Source organism: Leucopleurus acutus (assembly GCF_964270905.1).
Source record: "Leucopleurus acutus genome assembly, chromosome: 20".
NCBI classification, from domain to species: Eukaryota; Metazoa; Chordata; class Mammalia; order Artiodactyla; family Delphinidae; genus Leucopleurus; species Leucopleurus acutus.
The window spans coordinates 9,070,233-9,087,335 of record NC_139162.1 but is presented as its reverse complement, the minus strand read 5'-3'; the positions used below and the strand labels follow the sequence as shown (position 1 = coordinate 9,087,335).

The following is a 17,103-nucleotide window of genomic DNA, read 5'->3' as shown; positions in this document are numbered from 1 at the left end:
GGAGCCGGCCCTGAGAGGGGATACTAGTTACGTCTGATCGGAGGAGTGCCACGTTCCTGGGAAACCATCCAGGTGGTGGTACACGGACTCCTGGAGCAAAACCAGTTGGTGGGGTTCATCTGATATTCTAGATATACCTGCGTCAGGTATTTCAGTTGAGAAGGAAAAGAAAATTTCATTCTTTTTCCTTTCCTTATATCACTGGTTTCCGGTTCTTATTTGAAAATGCTATTCCTCCCATAGGGAGAAGGTTTGGTTAACGCGGGTGGTAAAGCTATCTTTGTTTAAAATATTCTCTTTGAACGAGGGGACAGTGACATCACTAAGTTCTAGGACGGATTCTTCTCGGGCAGTGTAATCGTTAGGGACCTGTTTGTGCGTCCATTTGAGGAAGTGGCAAAACCAAAAGCAGTTTGGAGGTTTGGCACCTTTGCTATAGTCAGAGGAGTGCGATGTGAGCGCACACCATTCTCTTCTCTGCGCCCTCTCCTGTCGGTGACCAGACCGAACCAAGGGACCGTCCTCAGCTTAAGAACACGTGCCCGAACTCTGTGTTCGGGATAACCACAGGGTTTTCTCCGCTCGCCAGGCTTGTGATGCTGCATGAGAGAAGTCAGTTCTGAGCCTGTATAAGCCCAGCTTCCATTAACACCTGAAAAATAACTCACTGTCCTGAGATGTCCAGTCCCGTGAGGGGCCCTGTCCCCTCTTCTCCCTGGCACCCTACCTACCCGGTCTCCATTCCCTCCTCCCATATCCTCTTTTTTTTTTTTTTTTAATTGAAGTATAGTTGATTTACAATGTTGTGTTAATTTCTGCTGTACAGCAAAGTGACTCAGTTATACATATATATATTCTTTTTTTATATTCTTTTCCATTATGGTTTATCATAGGATATTGAATATAGTTCTCTGTGCTGTACAGTAGGACCCCGTTGTTCCTCCATTCTGTATGTGAAAGCTCACATCTGCTCCCCCCAACCTCCCGCTCCATCCCTCCCCCAACCCCCTCCCCCTTGGCAACCACCAGTTCGTTCTCTATGTCCATGTTTCTGTTTCGTAGATGGGTTCATCTGTGTCATATTCTATTTCTTTTAATTAATCAATTAATTTATCTTTGGCTGTGTTGGGTCTTTGTTGTGGTGCACGGGCTTCTCACTATGGTGGCTTCTCTTGTTGTGGAGCATGGGCTCTAGGCGTGTGGGCTTCAGTAGTTGTGGCACACGGGCTCAGTAGTTGTGGCTCGTGGGCTCTAGAGCGCAGCCTTAGTAGTTGTGGCGCACGGGCTTAGTTGCTCCGCGGTATGTGGCATCTTCCTGGACCAGGGCTCGAACCAGTGTCCCCTGCATTGGCAGGTGGATTCTTAACCACTGTGCCACCAGGGCAGTCCCTGTGTCATATTTCAGATTCCACATATAAGTGATATCATATGGTGTTTGTCTTTCTTTCTGACTTCACTTAGTATGATAATCTCTAGTTGCATCCGTGTTGCTGCAAGTGGCATAATTTCATTCTTTTTTGATGGCTGAGTAATATTCCATTGTGTAAACGTACCACATCTTCTTTATCCATTCCTCTGTCGATGGACATTTAGGTTGCTTCCATGTCTTGGCTATTGTGAATAGTGCTGCTTTGAACGTAGGGGTGCATGTATCTCTTTGGATTAGAATTTTGTCCGGATATGTGCCCAGGAGTGGGATTCTCTTCTCCGTGGTACCCTACCTACCTGGTCTCCATTCCCTCTTCCTGTGTCCTCTTATTCCCACCCACAGCCCTGGAGGGTCCCAGATCCTGTCCCTAAATGAGAGACAGCTTGAGGGTAGATGGGTCTCTTTGTCATCACACATGGATTCCACTTGTTGTACAAAGGATCTAAGGCAACACGGGTGCTGTTTTCAAGGATGCTGAACTCATGGGGAGCACAGTTCCCAGGGAGCCAGGGAAATCGTTAGGTCCGGAGTCAGGCCGATCTGGGTTTGGATCCTGGCACTACATTCAAGTATGAGCTACGTCTTGTTGTGGAAAGATCTCCTATGATGATTGTGCAAAATCTTGACCTACAGATGTGCAAGGATACTCCCGTGGCCCTTGGGTTGTCAACATATCCCCATGTATCCCGGTGCCAGTGCTCAGAGTGGGGCCTGGAGTCCAAGGGATGGGGCTCAGCCTCTGACTCTGCCACTTTGCCCCTTGACCTTTGCCTCTGTGGGCTTCAGGACCCTCCCTGTAATTGGGGAGCGTGGATGCAAAGTGTGGACGCCCCCTGGAAGCATTCGAGGCACATGCATCCCTTAGCTTGAGGGATGTCCCTCACAATCAGAATTTAATGAACAAGAATGATCTGTTCCTAAGTCATTTCACTGGCTTGAGCCTCAGTTTCCCTATAAGGAAAATGGGGATAATGATGCCTCCACAGGGCTCTGGCAAGAATTCAGCAAAAACCGTAGGGCTCAGCACCTAGAAAGGGCGATAGAAGGTATCCGTGCCCCGTGTGGGATTCATACATCAGGGGACTGCCTGGTAAAGTCATTCGATGAGGAATCCACAGGGCACAGATGGTAGAGGACAGGTTTTTCATCCACCTCGACAGTTTGACGGCCAGCTACACGACTGGCTGTATCCCCGCTGACACCTGGCTTAGTAGCTACTAACTTATTTATGCATCTTCCTTTTTACAAGCCAGGCAATTGTGAGAGGAGGAATCCCATCAGGTGTGGCAGCCAGAGGGTGGGGGGGAGAAAAAGCAGACTAAGGTGTCCCTCGGTGTTCCCCGTCGTCCTGAGGTCAGCATTTCTCTGAACTGCGAGGGCAGGAGAGTCTAACTGCAGTTGGCTGGTGGTGAGCCCGCCCTGGTGGGATGCAGCCAGACAGCCCGCAAACGCCCAACCATAAACCCCGAGCCCTGCCGGCTTCCAAGAACTCTCCTTTGCGTGAGAAGCAATTTGCAGAAGAGGAACAGGGCAGGGGAGGGGCGTCGGGCCCAGGTATTGTCCCAAACCACATGCAGGCAGAAATGGTGCCCCCAGACTTGAGGATGCTGGATCAGCAGCCAGGGGTCGGAGGACCGAGACAGGGAGCTCGGAGACGAGGAAGAAGGTCCCCGAGGCTCTGTGGACAGGGACGTGGCCAGGGAGGGAATATGTACCTAGCCTGATGGGGCTACGTTTGCATGTTTACACATAATCCCAGGATGCCGTGCCGTGAACGGGGTATGGGGTCAGAGCGGGCATTAGCCATGAACGAGAACAGGGGCTTTGAACCAAGACAGACTCAGTTTGGATCTTGGCTCCATCATTTCCCAGGCACGCGGCTGTGAGTGACCTCACCTCCCTTATAGCCTCGACAGTAATAGCCGCCTGGTGAGGTGGTCGTGAGCGTCAGGAGTAATAATGGGCCCTTGGCACGGAGCAGGCTCTCGGTAAGCAGCAGCCGTTACCATGATCAGTCCCGCTTTGTTGCTGTCGTTGGTCGGGGCCGGACTAACCCTCCCTAAGGCGGCTGTCGGGTCTCATACTCACCTGGCCAAGACATGAAGAACTCAGGAGGGGTTTGGCGGGGAGATGATTAAGGGGCTGGAAGATGACTGATGTGACTGCACCTAGGTTGGGCAATGGCTAAAGGGGAGGCGCTGGGGCAGGTGACTGGCGAGTTTCTAGAGGGATGGCCGAAAGGAGGATGATGTGCAGGTTTCGTCTCTCCCGGGGGTTGAAGGGAGAGCGGGAGAGGTGGGTCGGCTAGGAGGAGAATTTCTGACCAATAGGAAAGTTTACACCTGGATTTAGGAAACAGCCTGGGGCTGCTGAATGGGCCGCCTGGGCTCCCTTGCGAAATCGTCGGGATTGGGCTGAAGTTGTCTTTTGACTGCTACAATTCAGAATGTGGAACTTGCCACAGCTAGAAGCGGGGAGTCTGAGCTGGAAGACAGGTCAGGCCAGAGAGTTTCCCATCCGACCATCTCCTGCAGCCCAGACGCCAGCAGCCCTTGCCTCTTGCCTGTGACCGCATCCAAGCACAGGCAGCTGGTTGATTTTCACTGCGCATGTGTCCCACGCAGCCTGCCCGTCCCCCTCTCTCTGAGTTTTGCGTCCAAATCACAGGCACTGTCAACGTGCTGGGGGCGGGGGTGCATCAGTATTTCTGAACCTGGTGGCACGTTTTCAGTGAGTGAGAATAACCCTGCGTCTTCAGGAGCTGCATTAGAATCAAAAGCCAAATTAAATAGCCACCAGGTGAATGGATACAAATTTGCATCCATTCATACACGGGTGGCGTTTGCTGTTGAGCTAATTGACTTCTGGGCTCTGAGTTGAAGGCCCCAAGATCTGCCTGCCTGGTGGGAAGAGTGTGAGAAAACCAGTTTTCACGGTTTGAGGCAAAAATCCAACCAGTGGTATAAGAGAGACAGGGTTAATTGACCCTACAAGGTACAACAGAGATGCATAGGGGCCCATCATAGAAGCAGCACTGGAGCCAGCTGGGCATGGATTTCAAAGAGGATGTCACCACTTACCAGGTGGAGGACATTAGGCCAGTCCAGACCACTTCTGCGCCTCAGTCTGCTCCTCTGTAAAATGGGGCTAATACCCCACAGGGATGGGTCCATGTATTTTTCTAACATTTTATTACAAAAGCTTTCAAATCGCAAATTTGAAAGAATAATGTGGCAACCACCCATCTACCCAGCACCTAGATTCTACATTTTTACTGTACTTTTTTAAAATCGAATTTTTATTTTATATTGGAGAATAGCTGATTCACAATGTTGTGTTGGTTTCAGGTGTACAGCTAACCGATTCAGTTATACATAGTCATATAAACATTTTTTCAGAATCTTTTCCCATATAGGTTATTACAGAATATTGAGTAGAGTTCCCTGTGCTATACAGTAGGTCCTTGTTGATTATCTATTTTATATATAGTGATACGTATCTGTTAATCCCAAACCCCTAATTCACCCCATCCCCTCACATTTCCCCTTTGGTGACCGTAAGTTTGTTTCCGAACTCCGTGAGTCTGTTTCTGTTTTGTGGATAAGTTTGTATCATTTTTTTTAGATGCCACATATAAATGATAGCACGTGGTATTTGGCTTTCTCTATCTTCCTTCACTTAGTATGATCATCTCTAGTTGCATCCATGTTGCTGCAAATGGCATTATTTCATTCTTTTTCATGGCTGGGTAGTATTCCATTGTATATATGTACCACATCTTCTTTATCCATTTGTCTGTCGATGGACATTTAGGTTGTTTCCATGTCTTGGCTATGTGAACAGTGCTACGGTGAACATTGGGGTGCTTATATCTTTCTGAATTATCGTTTTCTCCAGATATATGCCCAGGAGTGGGATGGCTGGATCATATGGTAGCTCTGTTTTTAGTTTTTTAAGGAATACTGCACTTTAAAAAAACAACTGCACCTGCTCCCTTATCATTCTGTCCATCCCCTTTTCTAGGAATCATTGCCCAGGGATATTGGGAGATTTAGAGTAGGTATGTATAAAGGGCCAGGGAAGGGGGCAGGGTCTGGAATTTTACAGTGCTTAATACATGACTGTGGCTGTCGTGGAGATGTCAGTGCCCTGGTTTCATGGATGTGAACTTCGTTCTGGCTGCTGTGGTCGGGGGAGCAGAAGACCAGTGGAATCCATGGCTGGGCTGGTACCCAGAGATGCTGGGTAAAGGTTGTTGAGAAAAGTGACCGCCTCTTGAATTTCTTGCTCAGAAGGTAGGAATGTCCACCCCGCTACTTTTAAGTCCCTCAGATGAAGGACAGATGAGCTATTTTGATCTGTATGCTTCCTCCCTCAAATTGTTAACGAACGGACCTGTAGCCAGGATGGAAGTGCTATCGATGGTGTACTCAGGAAATCTCCAGCTGTTACAACCATCTTCCCAAGAACCCGGTGAAGGGGCTGTTACGATGTCCATTTCGTAGATGGGGAGACCGAGGCTCAGTGCCTTGTCACAGAGCTGCCAGGTGGCAAAGCCGGCACTCGAATTCATGTATCTCAGACTTCGGTTCCCGGGCTTCTACCACCATCCCACACTGCCACCCGATCTGCAAAAATACCCAGAGCTTCCGTCTCCCCACTGCTTATCCTCATTTCTCTTCACGACTCAAGGGATGATACTGGTTCTTGTTCAGATGAGGTTAGAGAGGTTCTCTCCCATCCCCAGGTGACTGCAGGGGCCCTTTTAAAAAGGGAAAACTACAGGCAGTGAGGGCTGCTGTTTCACTGGCTCTACAGGGGAATCGGCTTGGATCTGTACGGGATGCCAGAGCCGGCTCAGTCTTCTAACGCCCTAACTTTGCAGCATTCTTCCAGGGCCCCAGAGAGTTCCTTGTGCCATGAAATTTAGTTTGGAAACTTCAATAAAAAAAGTCCCGAAGGAAACTGTCAATTAACGCATTTACACCGAAGCATCATACTTGGGAAAAACGCTTTCAAAAGCCAACGCTGTTTTCCAACCATTAAAGAGTTTACGTGCAGCTTGGTTTCCATAGATACCTGAGGTAATGGCCCCCTTCCCCTCATTGAAGAGTGAGTGTCGCTTGATTTCTTTCTTTTTACCTTAGTCTTTCATACTTTTCCCCTCCATCCCCATTTATGAAAACGAAAGATAACTAAATTGAAACCTGGCAGTGAGATCTGTCTGAGGAAGAGTTTGAGTTATAAGCTCGGGGTCTTCATTTTGGCTCCCCTGATACTTCACGGCGTCCGCAAATAGTGTTGCTACATACAAGGAAGAGATGGAGACTTTTCAGGTGATCAAATGAGTTCCCCGTCAAACACACAAACGTATTCGAAAGGGAAAGGGCAATGGTCTGTTGAAGAGTGACTGAGCTTTGGGTGTAGGGAAGAGGTGTTTGTTTGTAAATCAAGTTTTATTGGAACACGGCCATGTTCACTGGTGTATGTGTTGTCTATGGCTGTTTTCAGAACCACAGTGGCAGGTCTGAGTAGTTGTGACAGAGACCCTAGGGCCTACAGAGCCTAAAATATTTCCTCTGTCACCCTTGGCAGAAAAAGTTTACCCCTGGTATACAGGAAAGAATTGGCGTTTGGGAGGCATTTAATGGTTTTGTCACTTTAGGCACGTGCTCATCTTGCTGTGACTCAGTTTCTGCATCTTTGCAATGGGAATGACTGACAGGGTCCTTTCTTCTTAGGGTTGTGGGGACGTCAAGCCTCGAGCCCTGTGCTTGGTACGTAGTAGGGGAACAACAGCTATGAATTAGTATGTTTACTCCCGATTCTTTCGCTAGAAAAACCCAAAGACGCCTACCTGAAGATTCTAGAAGTCGTTCAGAGAAACCAAAGGAAAGTGTGTAAAAACCCAAACCACATAGTTGAGCCACTGTTCCTGGGTCCGGTGGATGCCCAGGTGCCTCTTTCCTGGCAGTCGGTGAGGGAGCCTAAGTGGGGGGGGGGGGGACCCTGTTGAGAGAGGAGAAGGCAAACAAAAGAAACCACAACAGTCTAGGAAGAAATCTTTAATTTCTATTCAGCTTTCAAGAGTTTGAGAGAGGTGGGGTTTTTTTTTTTTTTCCTTTTAACAAACCACTTCAAGTACATGCCTTCAGATTATAAAAGTACCTGAAATTGCCTAGAATATTAGCATGCAGAGCGTGTTAGTATTTACATATATTTACATAAGGAAGCAAGAGAAAGATCTACAGGTATTTACAGTCTACACGGGAGAAGAGAAAGGCGGCCTAATTGTATTTCCTAAAATACAGTCGATGATGAGTACTCAGCACATGCACACTTAGAGAATACTTGCGCGATAGAATGCGATTTTAAAAAAAGAAAGACATACCTTTGTAACTTTCTATGCTAAGGTGTTGCATAATCAAGGTAATTGTGTGTGTGTGTGTGTGTGTTTTGTTTCTAGTCTATTTGCACCAAGTGCTTTAAAATGTTCCCTTACACCGAGGCAGAATTATTTACCCTGGCAATTAAAGCGACAGCGTACGTGATCATTTCCCACTAACTAACTAGCGACACGCTGCTGGTGAATGAAATACCTACTGTTTCTCCTCTACCCGTCGACCCCTGTGACGAGATCTGTCTGTGCAAAGGTAGTGCCTAAGGTCTCCCCATTAATTAGGGAAGTAATATAAATGAGACGCTCTCCGCAGTATGTTCTAAATGAAATATCAACCAGGCCAGCGTCTTTGAGCCTGGGAAATGATCCGTCGCAGAGAGCCCTCTATGAAAAGGCACAAACCTAACGCAGACGCGCTTGACTTGAAACAGTGTGGCTGGACGTGGAGGGCGGCCTGCCTGTGAGATCTGATTGTTGCAGACTCCGTTCTCTTAATTCACTGCTGGAAGAGTTACGAGTTCGTGAATATCTTCCAACGAGGCCATGTGGCCTCATCAGAGAAGACCCCGGGGGTGTTATCCCCCCTTCACCAATGCCTTCCGGTACTAGGTCGTAGACTCACTCTCTCTGTGTCCTAGGTGTAAAGGAACCGTCAGCCTTAACAGTGGCAACAAACAGCTTGTTTGTGTGTTTGGGGTTCGCCTGCCCACAAAAATGGTCGGCTCCGTGGTTTTCTAAAAGAGCCAGCGTGGCAGGCCAACTCGGTGGTGCGATTCTGTGCAGCAGAAGGGAAGGGGGGAAGCTGTCTGTTTCACTTGTACTGTGAAGATACGCTTTGCGCCATTATATCAGAACTGAACCCATTCATTCTGCCTGGCGATAACGTTAAAAGGTTTATTTCAGTATACATGGCAAATACAGACGCATACATTTATATACAGTATACAGAGCTAGCTAGAACCAAGGTTAAAGAAGTAAAAACGTTTCAAATTAACACAAGCTAAACGCCTTCTCTGAGCTCTTAGGGACACTCAATAGTCCTTCGGCACTAGCGTCCAGGTGGCCGGGTTGGAATATTTCAGGAATGGGCTTTGTCGCAGGTGGAAGGATGATGCTTATGTTCGTGGCACATCTCTAAGATCCTTCTGCTGAGCCATTGCAAACTAACCCGTGGAAGAGTGGATACCCCAGTGCCGTTTTCCAGCCCAGCAAGGCAACTCCCTACTTGAAAAGCAATGTGGGCACCCCAGGCAGCATCAGCACAGAATGCCCAGGGAATGCTTTCGTGGATCTAACCAGAGATGTTGTTACAGGTGTAACAACGTCCTCTCATTTTTAATGAGACCGTCTCTCCAGCCCAATCAGTTCTAGAACATCTTTGGCACAAAAGGAAGGTATGAATAATGTCACCCACCTGGACTGTACTTAGCCATTCCTTTTTCCTTCCGTCCTTTGGAGGACCCCCCACTCCACCAGAGCACGTCTAGAAATAACAGCAGGTCTCAGGACGATGGAATCATGCTAACTGTTCCACCTTCACTCTTTCGAGACCAGCCATCAGTCTGTCACGGAACCCCTGCCATGTTTATGGCAAGAATTCTGGATCACAAAGGGGGTATGCAAAGGGCCGCATTCATGTCAAGGGAAAGTTCAGAACAGGTCAGCCAATTGAAAACACAGTCCTGACAACCTCCCAGGGCCACGCTGCCCTGAAATGCTGCCGATGAGCGTAAGCAAAAATCCTCTGGAGCCTTGCTGTCCAGAACAAACATGGCTCTGGACCTCTTCGGACGGTCGGGGGTGTCTGCCCGCCCCTCCCCCAAACCTAAGGCCAGCAAAGACAAACCTGCTCTTCTGCCTTTAAAAGTCCTTTCCAGCTTTCCATCCTGAACCTCCCGGTCCCTGGGCTTGTTCCTGCAAAGATTTCTCAGAGCATCACAGCCACCGTCCTCCTGACCTTCCAACTCATTCTGCCCTGGTCTTCAAGTCAGTCTCTTAAAACTGCTTAATGGTCTTGCTAGAGATTCGTGGCTTTTGTCAAGGAGACTAGCGTGGTCTTTGTAGCCTGATGTGGATTTGGGGGCACGATATTTGGGGCGCCTCAATTGCAAATAAGGAAGCCTCCATGTCATCGTGATTCCCAACGAAGACATGTGTGCACATCTGCTGTGTGAAAGCTGTCCCACGTGTGCCCCTCGAACACCTGGCACTCAAACTGCCGTCTACTTTGTGGGGCTGTGCCCTGTGCCAGGACCCACTGCACTGCTGATGGTGATGTGCTGGCATAGCCCATGGCTTAGCGCTCCTTCAGAGCAGCTGCCATTGAACCCCGTGTCCCAGGGTCACCCAGGGAATGGTACTCCTTTACCTGCCACGGGACAGTCAGCTGGAAAGGAACCTCTGAGGCTTTCCACGTTTGGGATCTTCTTTAGCAAAGAAACTCTTTCCCTGAGGCAGGATATCCTAACCCACGGTGGTAGGTACACATTCTCTTACGTCAGGCTGTAAGGTCTGCATGTGATGTAAATGAATGCTCCAGAACACTCTCGAAGACTTTTCCAGCCTCCTCAGTTAGTTAGACACAAATACCCGCTTTCCTGACCCTCTTCACTTTTGCTACTTGGGGAAATTGAGTGGATTTCCCTTCTGTAATAAATGCTAAGAACAGCCCGTGAGTTAGCAAAACTCCCGAGGGCTATGAAGAAAGTTGTATTACGATAGCTACAGGAAGTATTTGCAGGTACCTAAGCCTATATTGTTTGGCACCTTGGTAGGAATCACTTCTTAGAAATTTGCAGGAATTAACTGGGGGAGGGCAGGAGAGGGAGGTGGGTCATTTTCCTGTGCAAACCTGCTGTGACATGTCAGATACTATCCTCCAAAAGACCATATTCATTGTACACGTGTGTGAGGTTATAAGATGGAGAGTGCTCGGGGTTTCACTGGTTTTGATGCGGTTCCGTTCACGCTTTGAAAACAAGTCGATCGTCCAAGAGTAGTAGGTTCACAGCTGGTCACATCTGGCACCTGGAGGTGGCATTTTGAATCAGATGATGGTTTTGTTAAGACTTGCCATTGGATCTTTTGAGGTGGCGCTGGGTCTTCATTTTTGTTAATCCAAACGGATATAGTTTCCATTTAGTTCACTGCCTAAATCAACACTGGGAAAATCTCCTCCCAACATTTCTCAGGTGAGCACATGACAGCCCGTGTTTTAAAAATTAAACGTACAGCCCATCCCTTTAATTTTCGGCCAGACGTGGCCTGGCTGAGAAGGCAAAGGGGACTCCTCCTAAGGTAGCTTCAGCCAAACGGGAGACACAGGGAACGGGCAGCCTGCAAATTTGTGTCGCGAGCTTGGGAAGGAGGTTTGGTACTGCATCGGGCATGGATTCCGGAGGGTCCATCTGTGGGATGATCTGTGTGGCTTTGGACGAGTTGCTGTTGAGCTCTGGTGCTAAGTAGGCCTCCCTGTAGATGGGGATAATGATTGTCCCTGGCTGGTAGGGCTGTGTGCGGGTTAGCATACGGTGCTTACGAAGCTTTCTGCACAGTGCCGGAGGAATGGCTAGCTCCCAGCAGATGCTGGCCATCGTTACCACTTGAACAGCCCCCATGTGCAACGACTCACTAGAAAAGCTCGACAGTGCGGAGGAAAAGGGTCCTTTCGAGGCACGTTCTCTGTCGTCTCCCGTCTCACATCATTTTGGCGGAAGTTGGTACGCTATTGATTTGCACTCATTCCACACCCAGGCGGGAGGGCCAGGGGTCGGTTGTGGTCACACGAGCAGGGAGGCCCTTGAGCCCCACGCCTGCATAAGCTGCGTCGCTCTATCAACTAACAGACAGAATACGTGGCTCACCTGTCGGCTTCAAAGATTGTTCTCAGGGCTCCCCCGGTGGCGCAGTGGGTTGAGCGCCCGCCTGCCGATGCAGGGCACGCGGGTTCGTGCCCCGGTCCGGGGGGATCCCGCGTGCCGCGGAGCGGCTGGGCCCGTGAGCCATGGCCGCTGAGCCTGCGCGTCCGGAGCCTGTGCTCCGCGACGGGAGAGGCCACGACAGTGAGAGGCCCGCGTACCGCAACAAAACAAAACAAAACAAAACAAAACAAAACAAGATTGTTCTCAGATGGTGAGGAGGGAACAGAGCCTTTCGGAGCAGTTTGCTTTGTTTTTTTCCCTCTCAAATCAGAGATTTAAACCGTCCTATTGCTGAGGAACAGCTGTGCTCCAAGCGCCCCAGTCTCAGGAGATGAACCCCTGAGACAGCGCGTCGCACGTTTCCAGTAGGGTGGCTGAAAACTCTCTTTGGGGAGGGTTATTGGCAGACATTAAGAGACTGAGAGGGCGGCCCTCTGCCCCACCTATGGCAGGCACCTGCATTCACTGCCCCATCTCCACCAAGGCCCCGGGATAAATGATTCTGCTGTACTCACCGGGGCGTTGCATCAGTTCTGCATTTGGAAATTGTTTGCTTTGCCTCACAGACCCCAGATGAGTAACAGGGAGAGCTTTGAGGGTTCGAGGAGGCACCTGTCTTCTCTTCCTGTGACACCTGCAAACTTCTTTGTCCGGGAATTCAGCACAGTCGTCACTGCCCGCTTCCAGAAGGGAAGTTCTCCTTCCCTGCCCTTGGGGTTGCAAGTCCAGTGTTAAGTTCTGTGCTGCCTTCCCTTTCTCAGCTCCACTTTCTGCATAGATGGATTCACTCACCATTTGCTGTGCGGTGTCCTGATACTGACGTGTCTGTAGGAAAGCAATCTTAGAACATCTGCTACTCTCAAAATCATTGACTATACAGATATCCCATGGCAGTTAGGTGTCTCAGAGTCAAATGTATTTTAAGACAGGAATTTATCCTTTCTTTTTTAAAGCAGCATGCATTTTAAAAGTAGAGAAACCTGAAAACTGAACATAATTGTGTAACACGTGTCCTTATTAAAACGTCAGTCTTATGAGTGTGCCTACCAATGCGCCAGACAAATATTAACATGTGGGTGGATTCTTCCTTAAGCCTAGACTGTTGATCAGAAACCCCTGTGCCTTTCTCTTGCAAAGGAGTGAAGATTCATTTGGAGTCTGTGCGGACAGCTGCACATTGAGGGCCAGTGGTTACCAAGTAAATGTTGATGAAACGTGGCTACGTCACCGTTTCATCCCAACCAAGGGCTTTGGAAGGATGGATGATTTAGACCTCAGGGCCCCAACGATAAACGAACAGTAACTGCTTTCTAACTCCCACCTTTCTGTAGTTGAAGACTGTGCCGCTCGTCCGACAAATGGTTTCTGAAAGAGAATGATGAACCCCCTTATTACCCAGATGCTCTTAACTTAATCCCAAACAAGAATCCTGGGTAACTGTACAGACGCTACAAAGATTGATGGCGTAGTTCTCCTTTGGCAGCTCGCAAATGTTTGACTAAATCAGAAATGGCATCCAGGCGTGATTCAAGGTTCTACTGGGCTTCCCAGAACTCCTCAGCCCCGTGCGATCCACGCCCTCACTCACTGCCGCTGCTACAGGACAGAGTCGCCACCCCGGTTCCCATGATCAGCAACGGCATGCAACCTCCAGGCTTCCCATGAATTTGTTCTTTAAAAATCACTGAGGGGAACCCACAGCTCCTGCTAGTGTTTATATATGTCAAGATATGGCTGTTATCGTACCACGACGGATCGGTAAGCAGCGGTGCCAACCAGCAAGGCAGATATTTTATATCAGAGTTGGTAACATCATTTCCTCGAGAGGGCTCTTTCATTTTTTTCTGGATTACGGACTGATGCCCCCCCCCCACCAGAGCGGCATGAAAGTCATCTGATGGCGATGAAAGTGCTCTTTAAAAATTTTTCTTCTATCAATCAGTTTAAAAATGTTTTCTCTTGTATCAGCAGAACCAGCTTCTTTACTAATGAGATTTCCTCATGCAGCTCCATCTCACCCTGGTGATAGGCTGATGAGCCCCAAATTAGACCTTGTTATTAAACCGTCATCCCACCAGATCATATAAAGATGTCACTCAGAGGCCGCCACGGGTGCAGCTGAAAAGAGCATTCCCTGAGAAGCCGAAAGGGTCGTGGGCTTGGGACGAAAAGATGCTGTCACTACTTCACCGTCCAGTCTCCCTTTGCCAAATGTGCACAGTTGATCTTCGGAGCGGAAAAGGTGGTCTTTGCTTTCAGGTGCCCTGCTGTATGTGTTCTTCTACAGAGTCAGCACCGCTGGTGATGAGATTTAAATTGTGCATCACCCTGAGCCTGGTGGCAAAGGAATCAAAGCCAGCTCTTGATAAAAGATTGGGCTTTACTCAACTTTACGGTTGTCAGCGTGGTAGCCAAGTGGCGGTTTACATGAAATGAGGTCGATTGCGATTGCTTTCACATTCCGTGGAGGGAAAATGCATGCCCCCCGGCTCCCTCATCAACTCGATTCTGAATCAACGTAAACGCAGAATTTCTCTGCAAACATACCATTCCAACAATGCAAGACAGTGCAGCATGGTATCATTTTAGAATGTCAGAGTAGCAAAAGATTACACTGGGTTTGGAAGAATTCCGTTTGTTGCTTTCCCAAGTGGCCAACTTTGATCTCTTCTCAGGATTGGTGGAGCTGTGAGGGGCCAGTTTGTTGTGATGTATGAATGCTGATACTATAACCGCTCTGGGGTGGGCTTGAGGGAGCCTGGATTTAGGGATGAGCTGACTGGCTTCTCCCACCACTGGAGAGCTGATGCCAAGGGCCCTGACCACTCCTTGGTGGTTTGGGCAGTTGCACAGTAAAATGGAAATCGAAAACAGATATCCAGAAAATTATTCAAAAACACCATCTCCACCTGACATCTGCTAAGGATTGAGGCCAAGACGATATTTGCTTGGGTTGGCGAGATGAGCATCTCTAGTCTTCCATTTGTCTTTAGAGGTGCTTTGCTTGCCTTTTTTCCCCACATGGGATGCACGGGCGTCAGATAAGCCACTGGAACTTCGTTAGATAAATGTGCTAAGCTGAGGGTTATTAGGAATAATAATTCAGTGAAAGGAAATTTGGATGACATGGGCTCATGTCCATTAGACCTGAGCCCCACAAATTGATTGGAAAAGAAACAGGTGAACCCAAGAAAAGAAACAACTGGCTGTTTGGGGAGTGGGCGTGGGTGACAGGGTGGGGAAATCACACACCGATTACTATTTCGTTAAACGGAAGTCACGTCGGGGGTTCAATTTTTGGACCAGAGGGCCTTGTCCAATACAGTCAAGCAGCCCGTTATTATCAGAACTCAGGTATCCCACTCCCATGCCACGCCACCCTCCTCTGCACAAGCATGTCACTTCAATGTATTTGACCATATGGTTTTCAGACAAATGCAATAAACGTCCCCCCGCCCCCCTGCAACAAAAACGCCAAGTCTACTTTATAGAACTTCCCTACAATCATAATACCTTGAGACCTTGATTCTCAGAATGACCTTGGCTCCCGAGGGTTGTACGAAACAACCACTGTGAATGCAAACCAAACCCTATGGGGGGATGCTCTCCAGTAAGCTCTCTGCTTGGGCACCAGTTTAAACCCCGTAGGGGGAGAAAAAGAGTAAGCTTTTGGGTGGGGATGGAAACTCATTTCCCTCGCAATCAGACGTCCTTAATGTTTTCCTAATGTTGACCTTATGCCCAGTTATCTTTCTCCATTCTCCTCTGCCTCCCAGCCCCCTTTCTCTTGTCAACTGATAATTAGTTGATGCAGCAAGGGCTGTGATGCACATTAATAATCATAAGACGCCAGATAAACTGTATTGGTTTCAAAGGAGAGCCGTGCTGCCGACGGTGTCCCCCTATGAACACCAGCCTATTATTTTTAATTATGGCTTTTGCAAAGCAAAGTGATTTCTTGCCCTCTTTCCAGCATCCCTGACAGTATTCTGTCAGCCCGGATGCTACGGTGCCCCATTGGCACACACGTCCCTAGCCACAGCGCCAACTGCTACTCATACTCAAAAGGTCAGTCGGGAGTGATCAGTTGCACTCATTGCAGCTTGCATTTTGAAGGGGGCTGGGAGGACATGGCCCCCCCAAGCCACTGTCCCGTTGCAAGTATGGGCTGAATACAATACTTCTGAAAAGGTTTCCAGGATAAGGATAAATTCACAAACGTGTCTTGTGTCTGCATGAGGCATGTGTGATGGTGGGGAACGTGTGTATACGTGTGTCTCAAACATCTTAACACAGCATCACAAACCCCTCCTCTAGCAGCCCCATGGGCAACGAATAAGGAAAAATCTGGCGCCAGTCCCGCTTGGTTTTCTACCTGATGGGCCATGATGAGAGTGGTTGCCTTAGTTCAGAGAGAAGTTTCTAGAAACTTCTCGGGGTCAAATGACATCATGCGCTGAGAAGTGAGGGAGTTGGATGAATTTGTTCTCGCGTGTTCAGAAGGCTCCCATCTTCTCGTTGCTCAGAGGAGACATCTGATGTGACTAGCTGATAGACGTGTAGTCTGTGTTCAAAGCCTTTTCCTATATGAGGTGTAAAAAGTCACATTAGCTTTACGAGCGGAGTTTATGAACTCGTTTTCCCTGGACGGTCCCATCGTACCTTTTACAGTCACGTGCTTCGAGTTCGGTACCCTCGGCCGTGCTGAGATCCAGATGCATCTGAACCAGGTGGGGAGAGACTCTTGCTCCTCCCCAGTTAGAAGAAAATCATTCCATCACCTCTTTTCTTAAAAAAAATAACGTGCCGTGGTCTTTGTTCTTTGCTTTCCAGCAACAAGGAGCCGCCACCACCGTCTACTGTGCTGCCGCTCCAGAACTGGAGGGTCTGGGAGGGATGTACTTCAACAGCTGCTGCCGCTGCATGCCCTCGACGGAAGCCCAGAGCGAAGACACGGCCCGGGCCCTGTGGGCGCTCAGCGAGAGGCTGATCCAGGAAGGACTTGGCAGCCCGTCCGGCTAAGTGGGCGCTCGGCAAGGATCAGCGCACACACCCACCATGCGCGCGCGCTCGCGCGTGACTGCCAGCGCTGGACCCCTTCCGACTTATCATGCCAGGGCCTTCCATGTCCCTCCGACCCAGATCCGCTAGAGTCAAGGATATAAGAGTCGTCACAACAGAGCGAAAAATGTTAGGTACCGCTGGGAAGCAGGGAGTTCTGGGGGTAAAGGGATAGATAATACGTCTTTTCTGGGGCTGGGGCAGGCCTGGGTCCCTCTGCTCCCCTGGTGATGGCCTGTTTGAAAGTGAAGCTTAGCTGCTCGGTAGGTTCTCGGTCTCACGGTAGAAGCACG

At 49.0% G+C, this 17,103-nt stretch overlaps 1 protein-coding gene across 1 annotated transcript in view; it reads left to right on the top strand.

Moving 5' to 3' along the window:
* The window catches only part of WWOX (WW domain containing oxidoreductase), a gene marked incomplete at its 3' end in the record, with an annotated part of 976,786 nt that extends 960,015 nt beyond the window's left edge, over positions 1-16,771 (top strand). The window contains exon 9 of the mRNA XM_082862056.1: positions 16,583-16,771. Within this exon, the coding sequence (XP_082718182.1) occupies positions 16,583-16,771 (189 nt within the window). The remainder of the gene's footprint in view (positions 1-16,582) is intronic.
* Positions 16,772-17,103: the final 332 nt, after the last annotated feature.